At 34.6% G+C, this 22,962-nt stretch overlaps 1 protein-coding gene across 2 annotated transcripts in view; it reads right to left on the bottom strand.

The window, feature by feature from the left end:
* The window catches only part of LOC145694852 (cell division cycle and apoptosis regulator protein 1-like), a 108,405-nt gene that overhangs the window by 63,508 nt on the left and 21,935 nt on the right, over positions 1 to 22,962 (bottom strand). For both annotated transcript variants that reach the window (XM_081771559.1, XM_081771550.1), the window contains 6 exons: positions 19,901 to 20,124; positions 13,772 to 13,974; positions 10,082 to 10,244; positions 8,884 to 9,036; positions 8,251 to 8,476; positions 4,471 to 4,751 (listed from right to left, as the gene is read on the bottom strand). In XM_081771559.1, coding sequence (XP_081627685.1) covers positions 4,471 to 4,751; positions 8,251 to 8,476; positions 8,884 to 9,036; positions 10,082 to 10,244; positions 13,772 to 13,974; positions 19,901 to 20,124 — 1,250 coding nt within the window. The remainder of the gene's footprint in view (positions 1 to 4,470; positions 4,752 to 8,250; positions 8,477 to 8,883; positions 9,037 to 10,081; positions 10,245 to 13,771; positions 13,975 to 19,900; positions 20,125 to 22,962) is intronic.

The raw sequence follows: 22,962 nt of genomic DNA, 5'->3' as shown, positions 1-22,962 counted from the left end.
GGTAGTAATCTTACATTTTTTTGGTTATTTTAACAATATTACTGAGATGTCCGGCCTGTAAAAATGTGATCCTTACACATTTGTATTTCACAGTGACATAATAGTCTTTTTTTTTGTAAATTTCGCAAATGTTAGTCTCATATTGTTCATCTGCACCACTTCCTTTCTTGTCATTTATAAGTATTAACTTTTGGTGCAAGTTAAGAATGTGGAGACCAAGTATCGAAGATTTACTGGTTAAAATCTATAGATTTACAAAGAAAGAGTATTATGTAAGCAAATTAATTACCAGCGCAATAGAATATAAATAGCACAATTAAGTTAAGTGTCACTGATATGTAATTCACCATACAAGAAGTTATATACAATATGAACTCTGTAGGACCTGATATATTAAACATTTCCAAAGTAATTTTGTGCCACACTTACAATAAATAGCAGTCCACTCGGTGCCTTCGCTCCTGATGAATTTTCAAATTTAGTTTTAAGGACTAAGAACATTTAAAAAACAGTTCTGACTAGAACAAAATGAATTATTTAATAACTATGCGTTTTTTTGTTAACAGTTTCAAGGACCTAACGTCCTCTTCATCCGACATTGAGAAAAGACAGATGACAGCAAATCTTTTATCTTCCTCAGCTGTTAGTTAGCATAGAATATAACGGCTGAGGAAGATACAAGATTTGCTGTCATCTGTCTTTTCTCAATGTCTGATGAAGAGGACGTTAGGTCCTTGAAACTGTAACAAAAAACGTATAGTTATTAAATAATTCATTTTGTTTTGGTCAGAACTGTGTTTTAAATGTTATTCTGATTATCCAGAACCATGGAGTTTATTTATAAGGACTAAGAAGTTAGTCACATTGCTTGTAAATAGCGCCCGCAGCTGTGTCGTCAGCGCAATAGTGCTATTTTCTTCGCGGTGGGTTGTAAAATACTTCATTTTGCAGACATGCCTACTGATAATAGGACAACGCCAACAGTTTAGTCGTTTTAATGCAATTACGAGTTTATTTTACGTTGTCTTTATGCTCCATGAAGTTAATCTGCGCGTACAAGATGTGAAATGATAAATATTTGCAGATGCGGCGACAAAACACAACTTTTAAAGCTGTCAGCATACATCAGAAAACATTTTTGTGTCATTTTATGGTGCCCTATATTGTCAATCTGTACGATATTTTTTTTAATCTTTAATGTAACTGGAACTCATTTATCTCAAAATATTTATGCATTAATTTTTCTTCCAGCTTTCGAAATTTTTCATTCTTTTGTTATCAATGATTCATGTTCTACCACGATAAGGTGCTGGAACAAAATGCAGATCGAAAGTTGATTTGAGGAAGTGTACACTCTAATCGTACACATCAAGCTTGCATACGCGAAGTGCATACTTTGCATTTTTGGACACGACCTTAGTCTAGTAATTTAGCTCCTGCTGGTCTAGTGACTAGTGCACATGACTGACGCACGAGGTCCCAGGTACGATTCCCGGTGGGAGAATATAGCATATTATAGTGTTTCGGATTTCATCTTCAACTATAGGAGACGTCTCATATAGCCTCCAGCTAAAAAGGAACGCTAAAATTCAACAAAACATTATTATTGTGATTCCTTAATATTACTGTAAAGGGGGCTTGATATAGTGATGTTATTTGTCTTTATACATTACTTTCTTCCTATCTGCATTACTTCTAGATTTATTTTCGCAGTGACATTTTCTAATTAGTTTCTTTAGTTCCTCAATACTACAGTAGAAGACAGAAGAAGGATGTAGAATAATTCAGTGTCGAAAATCTAAAGGAATCACAGTTTGTCTCCACTAACCTATACATTAAGAATAAACGTAAACCAACGATTAAATTAAAACGAATCAACGAACTCATAATACAGAAGCACAATACATTCTTTATGTCTTGTCACTTTTCTTCCATAATATAACCATTTTTGCCCCCAGAATAACATTCTGAAAACACTACAGGAAATATAGGTGTGCGTAAAATTCATGCAAACCAAAGCCTAGTTCTCGGAACTGGATCTTTTAAATATCCTGTTCACTTGAGATGTCACTACTACATAGCACTTTAATAAATTTCTTTATTAAGATAAAACTTCATGCTCTAGCGCTACAATCCATGAAGTGTTATACGTAGTCAGATGGCACACATTTACCCAAATAATGCGAGGTCAGAGCATCAAGTTCAATGAGTAAGTTCGTAACTTTTTAATTTATTCTGCACTTGCCTCATAATAGTGAATCAATACATGATTTTTTTTCCCCACTGGAAATATAACACAGGATCATGCCTAACAAAGTATGAGCACTCGTTATTCATACTTTTATATTATTATTATTACTAGCAGCGTTCACCCCGCTTCGCTGGGGTCACTCCGGAACGCAATAAACTTTGTTACTTAGATAATTTTTACTTTTTCGCTTTCAAGTGATATGATAAAAACCATAGAAGATTGGAGTAAATGTTAACATTATATCGCCTGTCATTTATGTTAACCCGCCGAGTGACACGGTCATGTGGGTTGCATATAAATACGGTTAGATTTAGCTATGATGAGCTAACAAAGGATTTGTACGTTATGGACACTTGAATGGTCAATTATCTCAAGACACTGGTAATTGAAAATTAAAGTGATATGATAAAAACCATCTAGGGTCCAAATCTTAATAACCCCCCAAAAATGAAAGAAATTGGTTCAGCCGTATTAGCGTGATGAGCTAACAAAGGATTTGTACGTTCTCTTTTATATATAAGATTATTATTATTATTATTATTATTATTTCATACCTAATTTACACTAAAGACGAAGCACGGTAGAAATTTATACTTGCAATTCAAGACTAATATTCTTTAAGTTCAGCTAATAAAAAATATAACGTAAATCACCGAATCTAAGCATTACTTAAAATCAGGCAGTTTCCATATTGCCATTTGGACTATGGATTGCAGATATTCAAATGAAGATCTTGCATCATTACATCTCGCAATTCTATGGTGATATCTGCGAAGAAAACGAAGTCATCAACGGAAATAGAGATGGGCCCGATGTTCCTCCTCTACCATTTATTTTTTTGACACACATACTCAAGTATACTGTAAAAACTTGAGAAATAATGTCGCCTTGTCGATCCTCTTCTCAATTCTGACAATCTTTGTTATAAATAAAAACTTGGCCAGTGCTTGATAAATTTAATTAAAAAATTGAAAACGGATCAATAGAATGTCTCAATATGAAGTGTTTTCTATAAGAATAGTGCGGACATGATCTCTGACCCAGGGCTTGCAACCTCTCATGGGCCGACAACATGATTAAAGTAAACCAATCGTCAACAAAATTAAGAAAAACAAGGAAAACTGGGAGTCTTACATACCAAAAGGACTACAGACTTTGCCAATGTTGACTGATTATAGTAAAGAATTTTTTAAACAAATGTAATATTGTCGATATATTTCTTCTGTCACCACTGCTTTCAATTCAAGTAAATTCTAGTTTTGGCAAGTTTCACACACTGACTTCGTAGAGTCTCTAGATGTTCATTATAAGCAGTTAACTATGAGTTTGCACTTTTAATCCCAACCGTAACTTCCTTATCGAACAACCAATCAAACAAATTTTTCAGTGGGTCCATGCTGTTTGCATGTTGATTCGAAAAGAAAACCTCAAAATAATTTTCAACAGGTTAGATGTCAGTAATGATTTCACCGAATTATTACAGTGCATTATGCATACGCTAAGAAAGTAATGTATAACGTCATCGTAGCAAATTTACGATGGAACACAAAATTCACTAATTATTCTTGTAATAACGTATCGGTAAACAGAACATACTGAATTGGGAAGTTTGGCATTATATCAGAACATGAGTAGAACTCTGTAAACTGTGTAACGTTAGTTTTGCGTGTGGCAAAAGTAAAAAGTACAAAATTTATCAGGTGTCTACAGGGCTACTTCTCATGACCGAAACGATACAATGTTCCTCACGCTGTTCTAAAAATATTTCGTTTGCAATTATTATATGTTTTCTCTTCTATAATTTACAATTTATCAACTTTTTTTTATGGCTTACGTTAAAATTTCATCATGTTTTTGAAACAGGTAGACATCCTTATATAATACTGAAGGTACTACTTTAGAATCAAATTTCATTTACTTTGCTTCAGTGTCAAGCAATAGCATTACTTACGAATCAGCTTATTTGTCGTGTATTAATACACGACTAATCTAGAAAATGAATACACAACCTGGTAGTTGTTGCTTCTTCTTTTCCGTTCGTTGATACTGAATTTCCAAATTGCACTGTTCATGAAGGAAATTATTGTATATATTTTCTAATAAATTAAAAAAATTCTAAGAATTTAAATATATATCTTATTTCTTATTCATAATTTAATGGTTAACATCATTAAAATTTCCAGACTAGGAAAACATATTTTTAAAACAAGACAACTTACCACTGTGTGCAATGGCTCAAGTCTATGCCAGTCAAGGCTCGACACGTTCTGACGGCAGTTTTAATTAGAACACTTGGATCTTTGTCAGGATTAGGCCCATCTAAAGATGGACTCCACGGTCCACCAATTGCCATGGTCTCGTTTTTTCCTCGCAGTCCCACAAGAAAATTAATGAGGCGCGTAGGGTGTACAAAATTTTCTCTAACGTCAGCAGTGTCCTCAGCTAATGCACATGACTTGTGAAATATTTCTTCTTGAGGAGGAACACTCATCAACATCACCTAAAAAACAAGTCACGATGAGAAACAATTCACAAATAAGAAAAGTAAAAACTTACTTTGTATAGAACGAACATAATTCCCTTTTTTTAAAAAATGCTCTTCAATTTCGCGAAGGAACATACACCTGGAAAGGTAATAGATGGTCTCGCATCATTGGCCTATTTTTCATCGATACTGCTTAACAGCTTCACCAATACCTGACGCTCTTGAAGCAACATACATTTTTTCATTTCTGAATCCAAACCGTAACTTTCCTTCTTATTTTCAATACGATGGAACCCTTCTCCACTATGGCGTTGGTGTGAGTCAATAACTCAATGTACAACTCCCAAGGAAGAGGATTGGTTTCCATGGTGCCCAGATCATATGACCTCACACCCTTTGATTTCTATCTGTGGAGCCATTTGAAGCAGATGGTGGATGCTGAAAAACTCCGCGATAAGAAGCACTTACACGACCGCATTCAGTACGCATGTGACATTTCACTGGACATTCTCTCGCGTGTGCAGTCAGGGTGGCTAGAGCAACTATGGAAGTGCATTACACGGGATGGCCATCACATAGAATATGTGCTCTAACGTGTTGTTGATAGGTAATTTTCAAACTTTTAGCGTTCAGAAGGGCAAACCAAATAATATATGAAGAAAAGAATTACACATTTGGATTTTTGAGCTCTCACCAATATTACTTGATATGCCATACGTCCCCATTCCCAATTGAAATTTCGATCTCACTCAAATGATGGCTGTCATTAAAAACTTGGAACAACAAAGCTTATAAAAAGAAAAGTAAGCTACCTAGTTCTGTGAGGCAACAGTTAAATTGTTTCACCAAAGACAAGCTTGAGGAAGCCGAATATTGACGCATTTGCAATATCTACAAAGTTGTTTTATCTTCAAACAGAAAACACGATCACATTTTACAACTTAGAGATGTTTAGTATTGTTAAGATGCTTTATGTTTATCTTCGTAATATAGATATGTAGTTTATATAAGTTGTTTTGAATTAGATAAATTGGCAGTTGCAAAAATAGTTGAGGAAATAGCATCTTTTTAGCACGTTTTCATCCTTTCTTCCCTAAAAATAATAACTCCTGCTCACGGGTGTCAATCCCATCGGGAACATATCAACCCCAATATTTGTAAAACGGTTTTCGTCCTCCCAATATTTCAAGTATCTTAGGTCAAGTATGACCCAAAAGAGGCTCAATCATGTAGCAGTTTGCTACGTTTATAAAATAATGTTAAACAAAGTGGATGTGAAAAAAGTAGCACAAAATTTTGTTTCCAATTGTGAAAAAAGGCAGTCAGTCTTTTGGTTCTATGAAGGTGAAGGTGGAGTAATTGTAAAGTAACAAACTGTTTTTGTTTAGATAGCGAGCTGCAAAGCGAGTTTAGTTTAGCTTTAAAAAAATCAACTAATTTTTTAACTATACTTTGTTGAGCCTCATTTACATTAGTAAGTTTAAAACCTGTTCTCAAAACTATTATTTCTGAGCATTCACTTCATACTACCTCTTATCATACTTTTGTTTAACTAAAATTGTGAAACAAGGCTGAATTTTACTGTTTGAATAAACAAACAAACTGTATTTTTTTAGTACATTAAAAAAAAAACGACTACCAAAGGTAATAATAAAACAAAATTTTAAAAGTTTTTGTTAGCTTCTTAAGTGAAAAATGCTTTAAAATGCAATGTACGAAGACTACTTTTTAAATTATTTTCCGGAGAACTATCCCGGATGCCCCGTTATCCTGGAGGTATTCCATTCACCTCAATAACCCCTGTAGTATGTCCTCCCCAAAGTTTATGTGCTGCTGACGCCAATGGTCCTGCTTATAATACTTTTTTAGCATCTCAATAGTGTCATCTCCTTTCTATAACATAATCATTTACAACCCATCAACTTTTACTTAGAGTATTTCATCAGATGCAACTATGGCTGAGCAATGGTCACAACCTGGAAAATGGGATAGAAGAAAGAAAATGACATTTTCTTTGGTTCCAGTTACCACGTTCAAACCACCGGCACCCGAACACCTCTTGAGACTAGTATAATGTAAATGTGAAAAAGGGTAGGCTATTTAGGTGCAGTTGTATAAAAGTTGGCTTGAAATATTTTATTGCATGTTCCCATTGCAAAGAATTATGGTGCTGAAACTCAATAATACCTTCTACGTCAATTGAAGGAAGAAACATGTTATATGAAGTTGAAGATCATCTACTCTTTGGGGGGAGGGGGTAAAAAAAAAAAAAGTAACAGAACCTGAGAAGATAGAGAGAAGGCACTTCTGACGAAAACGGATTTTAACACTTGACAAGGACAGTAACTGAAGAACTACCATCAGAAATAGAGGGAATAGCCAGTACATTCAATTGAAGATGTTAAAATAAATCATTCGAGAAATCAACCGCAAAGGGGTATTCTGCATGTAAGACAAACGGAATTAATGTTTACCTACATGAGTTCAATCCTGATAAAACTAGTTTATCAGAAGTTACTACGAAATTGTTATGAAACGTGTTTCACTACATTCAAGTCGCTTTAGACTTAACAATATGACATTATATATACTGTAAAGAAAGAAAGAAAGAAAGAAAGAAAGAAAGAAAAAAAGTTCCTTATCGTGCCGTTATATTGCGCACACCTACTTTAAGGAGGCAGGAACTATTATGAGGCTTTGGCGGCCACATACGAGCTATTTATTAACTCAATTTAGCTTTATTTGATGGTACAGGAGGTAAAACATAAATATTTTGAACAGTGAATATTTTTACAAATACCAACTTTCAGAAAACTTGTGGCAAAAGAAAAAAAGTTTGGTTGAGAGCGTTGAATTTGTGATCACTCCGGTCGACCTCTACAAGAAAGGTTTAAAAACATTTTTTCGTACCTCGCATGGTTTCGCACAAACATTGACAACTGTTCAAAATCCTCAAACAGGAAATTTTTTGCAAAAATGGCGGTTGTTACTAGGACCATGCCGTGAAGGGGGGGGGAGCGGGGCGACGGCCCCAGGCGCCGAAGTAAGGGGGGCGAAAATTCGGGAGAGAAAAAAGAAAGGAAAAATTGCTTAGAATATATGTATGGGGGCGCCGTCGTATACTCTCGCCCCGGGCGCTGATTTTCCACGGCACGGCCCTGGTTGTTACCCACCATCGACAGAAATAGATTCAGTTTTCAGTATTGTCTCTAGGCTATATCTGAACATGTGTACAAAAAGTTAGCTTCTTCCAAATTCTTTTTTAACTTAATTTGCCTGACTTATACATAGTTATTTGCACTTCTGAAAGTTAAATATATTTTTGAACGCACTATCAATCATGAAAGCTAATTGATGTACAGTAATCCAATATTTATATTTCAATGTATACTATGAACTTAAGATTTTTAAAATACAGTTGTGACTAGTGTATTATCAAACAGCAGAAAGATTATTAGCATTAAAGAACTAAAAATAAATTTAACAAATACTACTATATACTTAATATAGGTACCTTTGCTGAAAAGAGATAGTCTGCATCTGGAGGCTCTAATACAGCATCATTATCTAATACTTCATCTACCTCCTTACTCATAACGTGAAATGAGCATGATCGATCCATCGTAAAAGGTCGATTTGGTGGGAAAGCATCTACCCAGCGAAAACTTGTAGTAAAGAAATCCGATGGGATATACAAGTTTGTATATCGTCTACGCAGTTCGAGAACATTTGCTTCAGGCCTATGGATGTAACAAAAGAAAAGTAGAACTTTAATTTTAATTGGTGTTTTAAAATATTTACCTTTTTCATTATTTGAGCAAAACTAGCCTGTAGTACTTTTATCACTAATGTCCATGGAAATCTTTGTATTTCACAAAGTTAATAATAATAATAATAATAATAATAATAATAATAATAATAATAATAATAATAATAATAATAATAATAATAATAATAAGAAGAAGAAGAAGAAGAAGCTAAGCTTGTCAATAACCAAATTTTGTTAAGTTTTATGTATTTCATGATTTAACAAAACTGTTTAACATATTACTGTTATTATTTTAAGATATATTAGAAAATATAAACATAAGAATATACTCGAAGTTTACTATGCTAACAATTTACACAGAATACAAGGAATACTTACAAATCCAAGGATATCTTTGGTATCTGTACAACATAGCGAGGTACAATTCTAGTACGACGTCTTGGTGGTGAACGACTTCTTGCTCTTGGACTTCGGCTTCGTTTTCGATTTGAAGGACTACGTTTTTCACGCTCTCGTTCTCTTTCCCTTTCCCTATTAAAATAACAATATAAAGCATATTTAACATTAAAACTGTCAATTTAAGTTATCTAATTAAAGTAAAAAATAACATCATTTAACTTCTTTTGTGTGTGTGTGTGTGTGTGTGTGTGTGCGTGTATGTGTGTGGTGGTGTGTCTAACTGCTGCTGTGATTTGAATAGTTTTAGAATCTACTAAAAACAATCCTCAACTCGTCAATACAGTATATACTAAAACTTTGTGCCTAAATTCTTTTTACTATTATGTTGATATTTATTATTATAAAAAGATTTTTTTAACGAAGTTTCTATCCATCTAACATCACTGCTCTCGTACAAGGTCTCGGACCAGGTGAATTAATAGTAGGAAGCTCATCTTTACGTCACAGATTCATATGATCGAACACTAGTCACTTGGTGAGAGTTTTGTGATCGATACATACCATGGTGTTGTTTCTCTACGGATATTTAGGTTTCATTTGTTTTCAAATCCAAGTTAAATCACATCTACTTAATACGAAATTATAGCTTTTCCAAATGAAAAACAAATCGTTAGTTTCCAAGTTCCAAATGAAGAGTAATATAGCCCATTTACTATAATTATTTTCTCGTTTAATGTCTGAAAGCGCCTCTCGATGGTGTTTCCCCACAATTAACCCAGAAACAAAAACTTCAGAATTTCAATGAGGACATGTTATAAAACCAGTCACAAATGTCGTACTCTGTAATGGCTTCCGGAATAATATATTGAATTCAATGTTCCTAAAGTAAGTTATAAATTAAGGTATGCCAAAGAAGCAATCACGACAACGTCTGTCAACCAAATGAAATAAGTGTTTACTTAACTAAGCCAGTATTTACTAATATACTCTTATTATTTATGAACTAAACTAACTACATTATTATTTAAGACTACTTCTGATGCAATTCCGGATTAATATTGCATTACAACATAGTGTTAAATGTACGAATAGAAATTACCACTTTAGTATAATCTTGTATTCCGTCACTAACTACGAATCTCTCTTCAAAACTTTCTTACTAAGGTAATAACTATACCTTGCTCTTTCTTCCCTTCTTCTTTCTCTATCAGGGTCCCTTTCTCTCTCTCGTTCCTTTTCTCTTTCCCGCTCTCTTTCACGATCCCTTTCTCGTGTCCTCTGGCCTGGGGATATTCTCCTCCCTGACAGTTGATTTCTAGGCATAAAGTTACTTTGTTGCTCTGCAAAATAACACATTTAATTACAAGCAGCACTTTGATTGCTAACAGTCATAGAAGTTTCTTCCTGTATTTGCACAATAATTCACTTAATTACAATATAGAGGGCACAATCACAGGTTATCTCACTAATATCGAAAATTTTAATTAATATTTTGTTTAACTGATTGAATGTGTGCTGAATAACTCTACAATATTATTAACGTTTAACAGAAAAAAATGTGTTCACAAATGAGACATACCAATCGATGGATATCACTAAACCTAAGAAAATGATATTGGTGGGTGTACACTCTCATGTGTAGTTTTTGAGAAAATGGAGAAAAACTAAAACCCAAAACTGATACTGTACGATAACTACGTCACCTATCAAGATGAAGCTGATACTGAAGTATATACTAATCAAGCTTTACATTAAGACACTAGAAAGACGTCAGTATATCGTATGGATAATGAGAGAGTTCAAAATTGAGATTAACTTCCATTTTAAATCTTATTTTTTGTTTAACAACATACTCAGATGTTTGATATTGTCCAAAGACACGACACACATCAATCGATAAATCACACTGAGCTGAACAAAATGACATGCTTGAGTGTAAATCCTATTGCCTAGTTTTCGAAAATTCGAGAAAAAGGAATTTTTATGACATTAAAAAGTACGTCGTTCGTTGCCAATCTGATGCAATTGATAGTTTTTTTATTATTATTATTATTTATTTTGCTGGAATAGATTATTCATTTATTGTACACGAAAAAGATCCAATACTAAGTAGAAATTCCTCTAATGTTTGATCTGTCCTAACAGTGACATACACAGTCTTAGAGTACGTTTGTTTTATCTCGGCACGCTTCCCGCCTAAAGGATGGATCTGTCTGCAACGCGTTGTTGCCACGCCACGGTTAAGCTGAAAGTTACACTACGCCAGGAAACAGCAAATGCCACACCACTCACAAACACTTGTTCGCGTGTGACAATTAAGCACTTCAAATACCGGGCAATAGGAATGACCTCATTTGATGGACTGACTGAGAACTAACGTCACCTACACGACAAAACCAATAAGACATCTATTGGATTAAAGCATTCATGTGAGTGCTAGCAGAAAATACTTTAAAGACCAACCAAATGCATTACCGGGAAGTGTGCCAAGATAAAACAAACATACTGTACCAGCGACATACAATACTCTTAACAGCGGTGCCCATACTACTTGTAAATTGAGAGAAAACTGCACTCATCATTTGTAGGTAAAAGTATGTAAAACCTTAAACAATTACATGATAGTACCCACGTACATGTAAGGTGGGTCTACAGGCTCCGCCATTATCTTGCTCAAATCAAAGTTGTCTCGATCTAAAGCGTTAGTATCGCTTCTGGTGATCCAGTTATTATGCAGTTTTTCTTGTTCAAATTTAAATTTGAGTTTCTACTCATGGGTGCTATATGATACATATCAAATGTCCACCTAAGCTACTTTTGTATGTAGTAACGAATTTCTTGTTAATTCGTGTGCATCACTATTGAACGGCACTTGGTAATTTCTCAACACCTGCAACGGTTGTTAACCTCATTTACTTACATTGTTGAAGTTGCTGCCCTGTAAAATTATGAAAAATATGTTATAGGTGATCTTACGATTTCATAATTTTACAGGGAATAACCATATAAGTAAATTAGCTTCTCAACTGTAGCAGGTGGTGGGAAAGGAGCCAGCACACGGATTAGCAACAAATCCGTCACGAGATACAGGGGTAGGTTATTTATTAAACGTGAATTCTTAAGTTTTATGAAAAAATAATCAATCACAATCTTTTCAATATTTATTAATTTGCAAATAATTCTGTGGAAAACCTGAAGAAAGAAATGGAACGCTGAAGATAAGATATCTTGCGAATCAGCGAAGTTAGGTGGCCTGATGGAGGAGACGTGCAGTGGGGACTTCAGAATGATTTATTCAGAAGCTGTAAACGTTATAGCAGGAGTCGGTTTTATCTTAAAAAGATAGGACAGAAAGTTATAGGCAGCTGAAGATACAATGAAAGAATAGTAATGTTGAAGATAGCAACAGAACCGAGGAATATGACAATAATCCAAGTATATATGACTACATCACGCTACACAGATGAGGAAGTACAAGAAACTTATTCATTTATGGAAGTTTAAGACCTGGACAATTTAATCATCATGGGTAACTGGAACGCAGTAGTCGGCGAAGGCAAAGAAAAAGTGTAACTGGGAATTTCGGCCTAGGAGAAAGGAGTTGAGTTGTGTTGATTTTGGGTTTAACGTCCCGTTCAGCAGCGAGGCTATATGAGACGTGGACCTACTGATTAACGTGGAATCCGAACCATATGAGCTCCCGCCGGGAATCGAACCGGGGTTTCCCACCCTAGGAGAAAGGAATGCCAGAGATACACGATTAGTTGAGTTCTGCAAAAGCCATACTCTGATTCTAACAAATATTCTCTTCGAACAACCACTAATAAGAAAATAAACATGGACACGGCCAGTAGACAAAGGAAGATACCAAACAGATTATATACTGGTCCGACAAGCATTTAAGAATTAAGTGAAGAACAGTAAGAGTTACCCAGGGGCAGACATTAACTCAGACCATAATTTAGTTTTGATAAAGAGCGAATTCCGACTAAAGAAGAAAAGAGTTGAGTTGATTTGGAGTGTAACCTCCCTTTCAGCAGTGAGGCTATATGAAACAGGATCTACTGATTAACGTGGAATCCGAACCACATGAGCTCCGCCGGGAATCGAACCCGGGTCTCCAAGTCAAAGGCGCGTACGCTAACCGCTTAGCCACGAAGGAGCTCTAAAGAAAAAAAGAGTGGTAGCACCAAAGATGGAATCAAGTTAAGAAGAGATAAAAACACGAAAAGGGAATTTGCAACTGTAACAGATAAAGAGACGTCTAAGGTAGCTTTAGCGAGTGATGACAACTCGAAAGGGAAGCCATGAAAGTAGCGATTATAAAAGCTAGTATATACCCCATTTTCACCTCTCCCTCCCTAAAAATTCAATGATCCAATCATGTCACAAATATTTCCTCCATTGTGGGCACCTAATGTGATGAAAAATAAATAAATTTCGATTAGGGACAACTCAAAAGAAACTGGATCAGAATCATATACATTTTTAACAAAATATAAAACACATCCTATTGGTTTGCATGTAAGCAACTTTTATTCTAAGCAAAGTAACAGAACTGCATAACTACAGCTTGTAGACACGGCCTATATGTAATAATCTGGCTTCTTGAATTTTTTTTTTTTTCTTTCTTGCAATTTTTCTTACCTTCTACGCCTGTCCTTTAAATTAAAAGTTAAGTTCGATGTGAACTTGTAACGTTGTATGATTTAAACTTACAAATGATTATTACTAGAAGTTTCAATACAACTTGGTGTAATTAACAGACAATATAATATGCTATTTACTTCCTACCAAGAAAGAGAATTTCAGTTTTCATATTCAACTTACGAATTTCTGCATCACATTTTAAGTACACAAAGCTTACCTGGTGGTGGTACAGCGTTGTAACTGTTCTGTTTAGGAAAATTTTGGTTGATGGTAGGAATATTTTGATTGCGTTGAACTGGAGCACCTTGGTTAGGTAGAACTTGAATTCGTGTTGCATTCCACTTAAATGGCATATTTGCATTATATGATGCTTCTACTAAGACCCGGTCTCCAACTTTAGGCATCACACCTTTAACACAGCTATTGGAAGAAAACAAAGTAATTAATCTTCAGTGTCATAAGTGTGACATATGATACAGAATATCCCAAAAAAACGAAAATAAATATTTGTTTCGAAAATTGCTACAAAGGAGCATAAGTATTTCTTAACAAAGTTACGTTAGTTGGATAAAAATGGCGCGTAGAAGTGAAACTATACGTGGACAATATTTAATATTTATGATGTAAGAGTAGCTGAGTAATTGCGAAAGGAAACAGTATCTCATACTTTAATTTTTTGACTGATAACTGGTAGTACAATAGCTCGCAAAATTTTGAAACAGTAATATTTAAATTGCCATGACAGGCCTGAAATACTAGTACGTGATACGACTTACTATAGCCACTTATTTCAAGATAAAACATATACAGAATCTTACGTACAAAACAAAATTGATTCTATACCGTAGTTTTAGATTAAATTGATCCAATTTCTTGTCCGCTGTAAAAGATAAAGTCAACGGCAGCACACAATTTTGTGAAGAATATAATTCACAAAGAGATTAGGAAATGAAAATGTACAATTTTATATTCTGTAAATATAATACTGTGGTACGCTTCCTTCTTAACATTATTGAAAAAAACTGTTAGTCAATAAAACTTGTAATTAGAATTAGCTAAAATATACCATATGAATAATTATTTCTGAACTGAAAATAAAACACGAACTCTACAGCAAAAATATTACTGAAAAAAGGTTTGATGCAAAATGGAATAGCTCTACAAACATTCATTTCTTGTTTTACTGAGATGGAAATGAATAAATCAAGCTTCCCCGTCTGCGCAAAACTTGAACTCACTCGAGCTTTTAACACTGAAAGTAGTCATTAATTCAAGCCGGACGAATTAGTTACAACATCACGATTCCTTCTGCCTAAGTGCTTAGCGTCTTGTCATTGCTGCCAATAACAGGGGTCCATTTCCGATGTGAGTACGTATGATTATAAATTTTTACGTAATCGGCGAATTTAGGCTCGGTGCTTAAAAGGATAATTAAAGTCGAAACAAACATACATTACAGTCATAAGTAATGTTACATGTGTTTTTCACGTTACATTTTAAGATATTTTGTTTTCAAGAAATCTACTAAATATATTTGTTTTGCAGATATGCAAAAAAAATTCTCGACAAATGCAAACAATTTCTTGAAGAATCACACAAAGAACATAATTAAAATTCTAAAGAATATATGACGCATTATTTCGCTAAACCTATATTTCTGGTCTAATGAAACGCTCTTCTCTTATGGCAAATTAGTGCTTAGCGTTTCACTTTTAGAATTCACAAGAACTCAATATTAACGCAACACTGTGCAATATTATTTACAATGCTAGCTGCGTAACACTACACGTCTCAAAAATGTACAAAAATAACCGAACTAAATAGTAAAAATTAAAATCTTATAAATATGCAAACACGCACGAAAAGTCAATTAAAAAAAAAAAAATCACAATATTGCGAGCAGTGATTATATTTAATGAGAAAAAGCGGAAAGACTATTTTACTTACTGAAAAAAAAATATAGCAGAATTTTCTTCTACATGCAACAGGTAACGCTTTCGGAAGATGCAACTTCCTTCAACAGCCTGTAGTAGACTTCAAAAGGGATAAAAAACATGAAGGATGCTTAAAAAATTGTTAAAAGGTTAGGATATGTAAAAAAAAAATCTTCTGTAAACATTAAAACACACGGGAATAGAAATTCACTAACATTGTACACTGCTGTTCACTGTTTTCTGTTCTTGCTTTCCAAATGATGAAAGTGTGTAGTGAAAAGATTACTCCAAATAATATTTATTTCTCCTCTATCCAGGTTAAGTTAGGGCATTTCTTTGTGAATATAATATGATTCTTTAATTTTTCGTTCCGTTGCTTCTTTTGCTTTTTCAATTAAACATGATTTCACGATATGATGATTATAATCTCTAAGGTGCGTTGCTAGACCGGATAACTGTTGCGGATTCCGAGATTTCGAGGTACGAACGTGCTGAGTTATTCTAGTACAAATGTTCCTTTTTGTTTGACCTATATACACTTTATCACATTTCACCCGATAGATGCCATTGCTTTTAAAGAGTCAGTAAAAAATGCTTTAAAATTGGTTATGCATTCATCTATAGATTTTGGAGGAACTTCTGAAATTTTGGTGTCGTGTCTTTGCAGAAATCTTCTTGATTTTTGCTGAAAAATGTGGAACCAAAGGGACACCAATCCATCTGTCAGTTACCAGAGTAGGACGTTTGGGTGCAAAGCAGTTCACGATGAACTGCTTCGGTGTGGTTGTTCGTTCTTAACTGGTCATTGAGAACTATCATACCGATTCCATATCATTATTGAAAATAATACTGTTCTTTTGCCGCCCAATCGTATCGTTCATTTACGTTAGATATATTATAAAAGATAAAAAAATGCTTTGGGGTGTCACAGACTGTCTACAGTAAATTTTATTTGGCCTATTCTTCCTATTTCAATGTATAGCTAGTGCATATAAGTGCCTATTTTTATGAAATCTGAAATAACTGTTTATTAATACAATAGAGTATCAACTATCCGGCCTAATGGGCAGTTCAAATAACAAAAAAGCATTCAATAAATACTACCTGAATCACCCATATCATTAAAAATACCATTTTTATTCCAAAAACAGCTCTTATTCATTTCTTCTGACCTCTTGGTACTTATTATATTGCCATATTAGAGAAAATGAAAATATGTACAGTATTGTACACATTTTAAGATAAATTTAAGAATGTCTGACTTAAAAAATCAAGTGCACAGTGCAGTATGAATTTATAGTCACATCTTTAAAATAACTAAACATTAACGAAAAACGTACTTTTTTTTAACAAATTAAATATGTCTTGTTTTATTAAAAAGGAAATATTCTTTTAAAACTAAGCCACATAGTACGGAGACCGGACAATCAATAGTTTGGTACGGTTTCTTCCCATTTCTTTTCAACTGGTAGAGACAAGTTATGCATGATATGCAGAAAATTCGCTGTATTCAGGATGTTACTTTTAGTTTTTGCAAAATTATTTGCGGAAGTTTTTCGAAATTTCCAGTGTTTAAACATCCAGGCTCTAATTATCAAATACATTGTAATATATGTAGGTAGGTAAACCTATTTGGATAAAAAGGTTTGTGCCGAAATGTCTCGCGCCCAAACGTCATGTACCCTCAGTTACGGTATCTGCTGTTGGTTGATGGTGGGTGCCGACGATCTCCTGTTGTACCTGTTTGTGCCATTTTAACAATAAAGATTTTTGGAAACCATTTTCCTGTCCAATCTGTAATAAATACTGTATTTCCTTGTTGAGATCCTCAGAGAGGTCTGAAAGTAAAAGAGCTCTCCTAAAAAAGTTTTTCCAAACATTTAATTTCTGAAGCCATGAATAATAGGAGATCGTCGGCACCCACCATCAACCAACAACAGATGTCGTAACTGACAGATAGATTGGTGTCCCTTTCGTTCCATATTTTTCAGAAAAAATCAAGAAGATTCTGCAAAGACACAACATCGAAATTTCAGAAGTTCCTCCAAAATCTATAGATAAATACATAACCAATTTTAAAGCATTGTTTTACTGACCCTTTACAAAGCAGTGGCGTCTATCGGGTGAAATGTCAGTGTGATAAAGTGTATATAGGTCAAACAAAAAGGAACATTTGTACTAGAATAACTAAGCACGTTCGAACCTCGAAATCTCAGAATCCGCAACAGTTATCCGGTCTAGCAACGCATCTTAGAGATTATAATCATCTTATCGTGGAATCATGTTTAGTTGAAAAAGCAAAAGCAGCAACGGAACGAAAAATTAAAGAATCAAATTTTATTCACAAAGAAAGGCCCTCACTTAACCTGGATAGAGGAGAAATAAATATTATTTGGAGTAATCTTTTCACTACATACTTTCACCATTTGGAAAGCAAGAACAGAAAACAGTGAATAGCAGTGTACAATGTCAGTGAGTTCCTATTCCCGTGTGTTTTAATGTTTGACAGAAGATTTGTTTTTTTACATATTCTAACCTTTTAACCATTTTTTAACCATCCTTCATGTATTTTATCCCTTTTGAAGTCTACTACAGGCTGATGAAGGAAGTTGCATCTTCCGAAAGCGTTACCTGTTGCATGTAGAAGGAAATTCTGCTACATATTTTTGCGGTGAGTGAGTAATAGCCTTTCCTCTGTTTCTCATTAAAAAAATCCTTCATAAAAATTGTTTTCTTTGAATACTGAAACTTTTAGGTTACTTCTTAATGTGGCCCTAGAAAGCGTGGCATACGAGGGTTAAGTCATAAGTCACGGCACTATTTTTTAAATTTCGAATAGGGTATAACAGCACAGTTCGAAGATACACGTTGGACAGCTTATCGTTAGTAATGTTGAGTGGTCGCACCACATGGTGTATGTGAGTAGAGCTGTGTGTCTGAGCACGCTACGAAGTTCGGTAGGTGAGCGACAGTGGTCTGGAAGGAGGTCACGAAGAATGAACAACGTGCGTATGTGAAGGTAATATTTCTCCGCGGCAGGAATACACGGGAATGCCACACACAGTTACGAGAAGCACTACGTGCGCATGCCTTACTCTTTCAAACAGCGGCGAGGTGCGTAACGGCTTTCAAACGCGTCGTGATCGTTCAAGTGATCTCAATGATGAAATATAGTTTTTATATTAAATAGGATATAAGAATGGTTATAAGCTGCGTACCTTACAAAAATGGTTTAATCAAATACGTAAATTAGTGCAATTTCCTTAAAAAAAAAAAAAAAAAAAAAAAAAAAAATCCCAAAGAAGCAAAAACTTGAATAAGAATTCCTTTCTTTCCACAATTATCGACAAAAATTCAACTTATTCTTGCGAAGCATAACACATCTGCTTCCCCCTAAAAAGTTTAGGAAAGTATCTCATCGGCTTTACAAGTTACTTTGTTCCTCCAGTATTTACCGTACTCAGTGTGAATAAGACTCTTCATATATAAGTCAAACCAAGCGCCATATCAACATCCGAATTAAAGAATACATTAGACAATCAAAAAAATTCACAAGAAGAGGGCATATCCGAAATGATACTTCACCTAAAGCAACATGCACAAAATATAAAATGGGTTAATGTAATAGGTTCAGGAAAGACACCGACAGATTAAAGAATCATTCTTTATTCATAAGTATAAACCAACTTTAAATCTGGATTCTGGCAACATTGATACGATCTGGCTACCTATTTTTTGATGTGTATTTTGGTTCTGACAACAGTAAAACAGCATATACAATATGCTTCTTTTAAAGTCAATTCTTTATTTCTTCCATTGTACTCTGTTCGTTCTATTTAGCACTTTTTTTTTTTTTTTTTTTTGTACGTTCATTTTCTGCTATGTATTCCTGTTCTCATACCATATTTCTGTTATCCGATTTTATCCTTGTTACCTTACCACTGAAGATGAAACTAGTTTGCTGTTCCGATACGTTTGGAGAATATTTAGTATTCCCACGGGAGAATAAGTAACCAATCTTTTGTTAATTTGAATTATCCTCTTATACGTCTATATAATTGTTACTTTATCCAGATTTAATTTTGGGACCTTGGTCCTAAGAATAATTCGTATACTAGTCTTTCTATAAGCGAAGTTTTGTGGCAAATAGTACACAAAGAAATAATCCAGAGGACATAAATAAGCAAACAGAGGTGTATGCGGAATACACAGTAGCAAAATAATAACCCTTGACGCACCACATAGCATTAGCTCTTCTATACAAGTTAGTGCGTTAATATGTATACACAATATTGTATTAAGCTCTAGTTTATACACCTTAACAATGACAACTGAAGAAAAATGCTCTAAAGTGTTGAAATTATTACAGATAGAACGAATAACGAAGGCTGATCTGAAGTTTCAGTACGTACCTTGTTTGGAAAAATACATCTTCGTCAACAAAACCGAAATTATCGTGTAGTTTTGTTACTGTTCCGGTGAAAACTCGTTGTTTTGGTGTTGGCTGAGCTTGCGCAGGCGCAGGACCCGGAGCAGCTTGGGTTACGGGAACAGTAGGGACCGTACCAGGTGGAGGTGGTTGCTGAAATGCTCCTGGCTGAAGTGCTCGGGGAGTGGGATAACTGACTGTTGCCACCTGAAAAAAAAATAAATAAATAAATAAATAAAATAAATAAATAAATAAAAAATCACTGGTATTTGACTCCTACAACATTAAATAAACTTAAACACAGAAGGGGAGTATCAGAGAATTTTAATTATTCTCTTTAAGTTATTCAATGATTTTGATGTAACTCTGCTACATAGACATTTGACTATACACGCATGATTTAGTGAAAATTATTCATGTATGTTATTTACTTTCTTTACTGGTGGTGATAATCGTCATTAAGGTGCAAGATGGAGAAGCTAAAAGTTCGTAGCGTGATTAAGATTCTGCATTTGAAGCGTTACACCGTCTAGCAAATTCATGATGAAATGAAGCTTGTGTTTGATGGTAATTACCATCCTATGATACTGTCGTAAGGTGGAACAGGAACACCCAAACAGGTTACATGTCCCTGACAGATAAGCCACGACCTGGACGTCCATTAATCACAGACGTCTCCGCCAGAGAGGAAAATTGAAGAGCTGACCCTGGAAGACCGATGAATCTATAACATCAAGCAGCAAAATAGATTCAGTTATGGTAGTGTCGAAAAAAATTAATGAAGAACTGCGCCATCTCGAAAATACCAGCACATTGGGTACCACGTTTGCTAACTCCTCTTCAGAGATAAGCACGGCGCGACATGTCGAGTTACTTGCTCAAGATGAAGAGGATTTTTTTGCCCATCTGATAACTATGGACGAATGGTAGACCTATCTACATGATTCTGAGGCAAAGGAAATGAGCAAGGAGTCCCACAAAAGAAAAAGGTGCAAAGGTCTACCGGTACGGTCATGCTCTCGTTTTTCGGGACTATCATTAGGTCATCCTTACACTACCTTGAGAAGGATGGTACTATCAATGGCACGTGTTATTGCTCACTTCTGAGGAAGTTACGAGAGGCTGTTAAGCTGAAACGTTGCGGTACGCACACCAAAGGTATCCACCTCCTTCCGGACAACGCAATCCCAAGCAGCGTTAGTGGTAGCTGCTAGATGTAACTGAAATATTACCACACCCAACCTATTCACCTGATCTGGCGCCTAACTTTTCCTGTTCCCTAAATGAAGAATCCATTATTTTAACAACACAGTGACGTCATAATGGTGATGGATCAATGGTTTTCCATGCAATCTGCGGGAGTTCTACAATCACGGCGTTCGACAAGTGAAAAACGTTACGAAAAATGTGTAACTCTCAACAAAGATTATATATCGTAATCTTAAGAAAGGCCATAAAACTCAACATTCTGTTTCTATCAGTGTATGACGATAATTAAAACTTTCCGATATTCTCCTCATAGTCCTTCATACTAAAAAATATTACCGTACAGCATGTGTTTCAACGAAACAGAAATACAAATTTTACTAAACAGAATTATTGACATTGATAGTTTAGAAGTTGTCCTTCATAGCTATGTCAGATCGCGTATTGATCCACAAATTTATGTATTTTACTGAAGAACATAACTGTATTTTAAGCTAGGACTCCAATTGTCTTGGTGTACGATCCAGATTAGTTAGTGTTATTGCAAATTAGTTAGTAGTTATTGCAAGTTAGTAGTTATTGCAAGATAGTTAATAAGTTATGTTGCAATAACTTATTAATGTTTTTTTATTTAATTTTAATTTTGTAACTTCTTGTCTTTAATTTTGTAGTATCTTCTCGTTTTTATTTTAATTAATTTTAATAAATTTCCAAATTATAATTTTATTTAATCTTAACTCCTCATCAGTATTTTGCAGGTGTCCTTTAAGGGAGGTTTCACCGTATATGTAAACCAAAAATTACAACACATTCAATACAGGAACAACACACTTATGGTTTACATTTCCTAATTTTTATTTTATTTTGCTACACAATGTCTTTGTTACGTTAAATTCCACCTGTGTGTTTATCTTGCATATTTTCAAATATTTGTTATTTTATTTCCAATGTAATAGTTGCTTCCAAAAACCGATACTCTCTTCTTTCTTTGCATCTGAATTTTGTAACTGAAACATCTAAACCAAAATTCGTTAGCATCTGGGTTACATAAACAAAGAAAATAACTTCAGTCGAAAGAGCAAAACGTTCACATTCAGTGAGAAGTGAAGTAGTTTCTATTGGTGAAAAGAGAAAAGTTCATTCTCTTCTAACAGCCTGCAAAGAAGTCCTTGCACATGTAAGCTTTAGGATGAGGCCACACCCGACAAGCGTGCTTGTCATTTACCAACCTTCTTGAACTGAACTCTGTTCATAAGACAAGATTTGAGGTAAGAGCTGTATGTTTACCTAAGTCTCGCCCTGAAAGAATTACATATTTTGCAGAAGGAAAAATCTCAAAATCTAATCCTCAAATTATCATATTTTGAACTCATTTTCATCGGAATCAAAAATCGTATATGCTGCAGGAGAGCACAGAATAATTTCATACACCGTTGAAAAACTATCAAGTATCTCCCCATTCGGATGCTTTAGAAGACTCTCGCTCTTAATCTTGAGGAACTAAGTCGTAAGACAGGGGGATAAATAGAAGAAACGGATCATCGTAACAGAGATTTTCTCGCACGACTATAATTATTTTAAGGCCAAACCAAATATGTACATACAATTCTATGTTTCAGTTCTGGTAAAAAAATCTTTCCAACGCCTAACAAAATATCATATGAATATGAATATTTGTCCAGGAATATGAAATGAGGTTATTGCTATGAAAGGTAATTTCCTCAGTTTGCACGAAATATAAGAATATGTATATTTGTGCATGGGAGCCCAGAACTTATAGAGCTGATTTTGTTCTTAATTTCATAAAATTCAGAAGAAAATTTAGCCCTTCCTACTGGT

This window comes from Thermobia domestica, chromosome 1 (genome assembly GCF_964235325.1).
Source record: "Thermobia domestica chromosome 1, izTheDome1.hap1.1, whole genome shotgun sequence".
Lineage (NCBI taxonomy): Eukaryota > Metazoa > Arthropoda > Insecta > Zygentoma > Lepismatidae > Thermobia > Thermobia domestica.
Note: the sequence above shows the minus strand (reverse complement) of the source record. Positions and strands in the feature narration are given on the sequence as shown.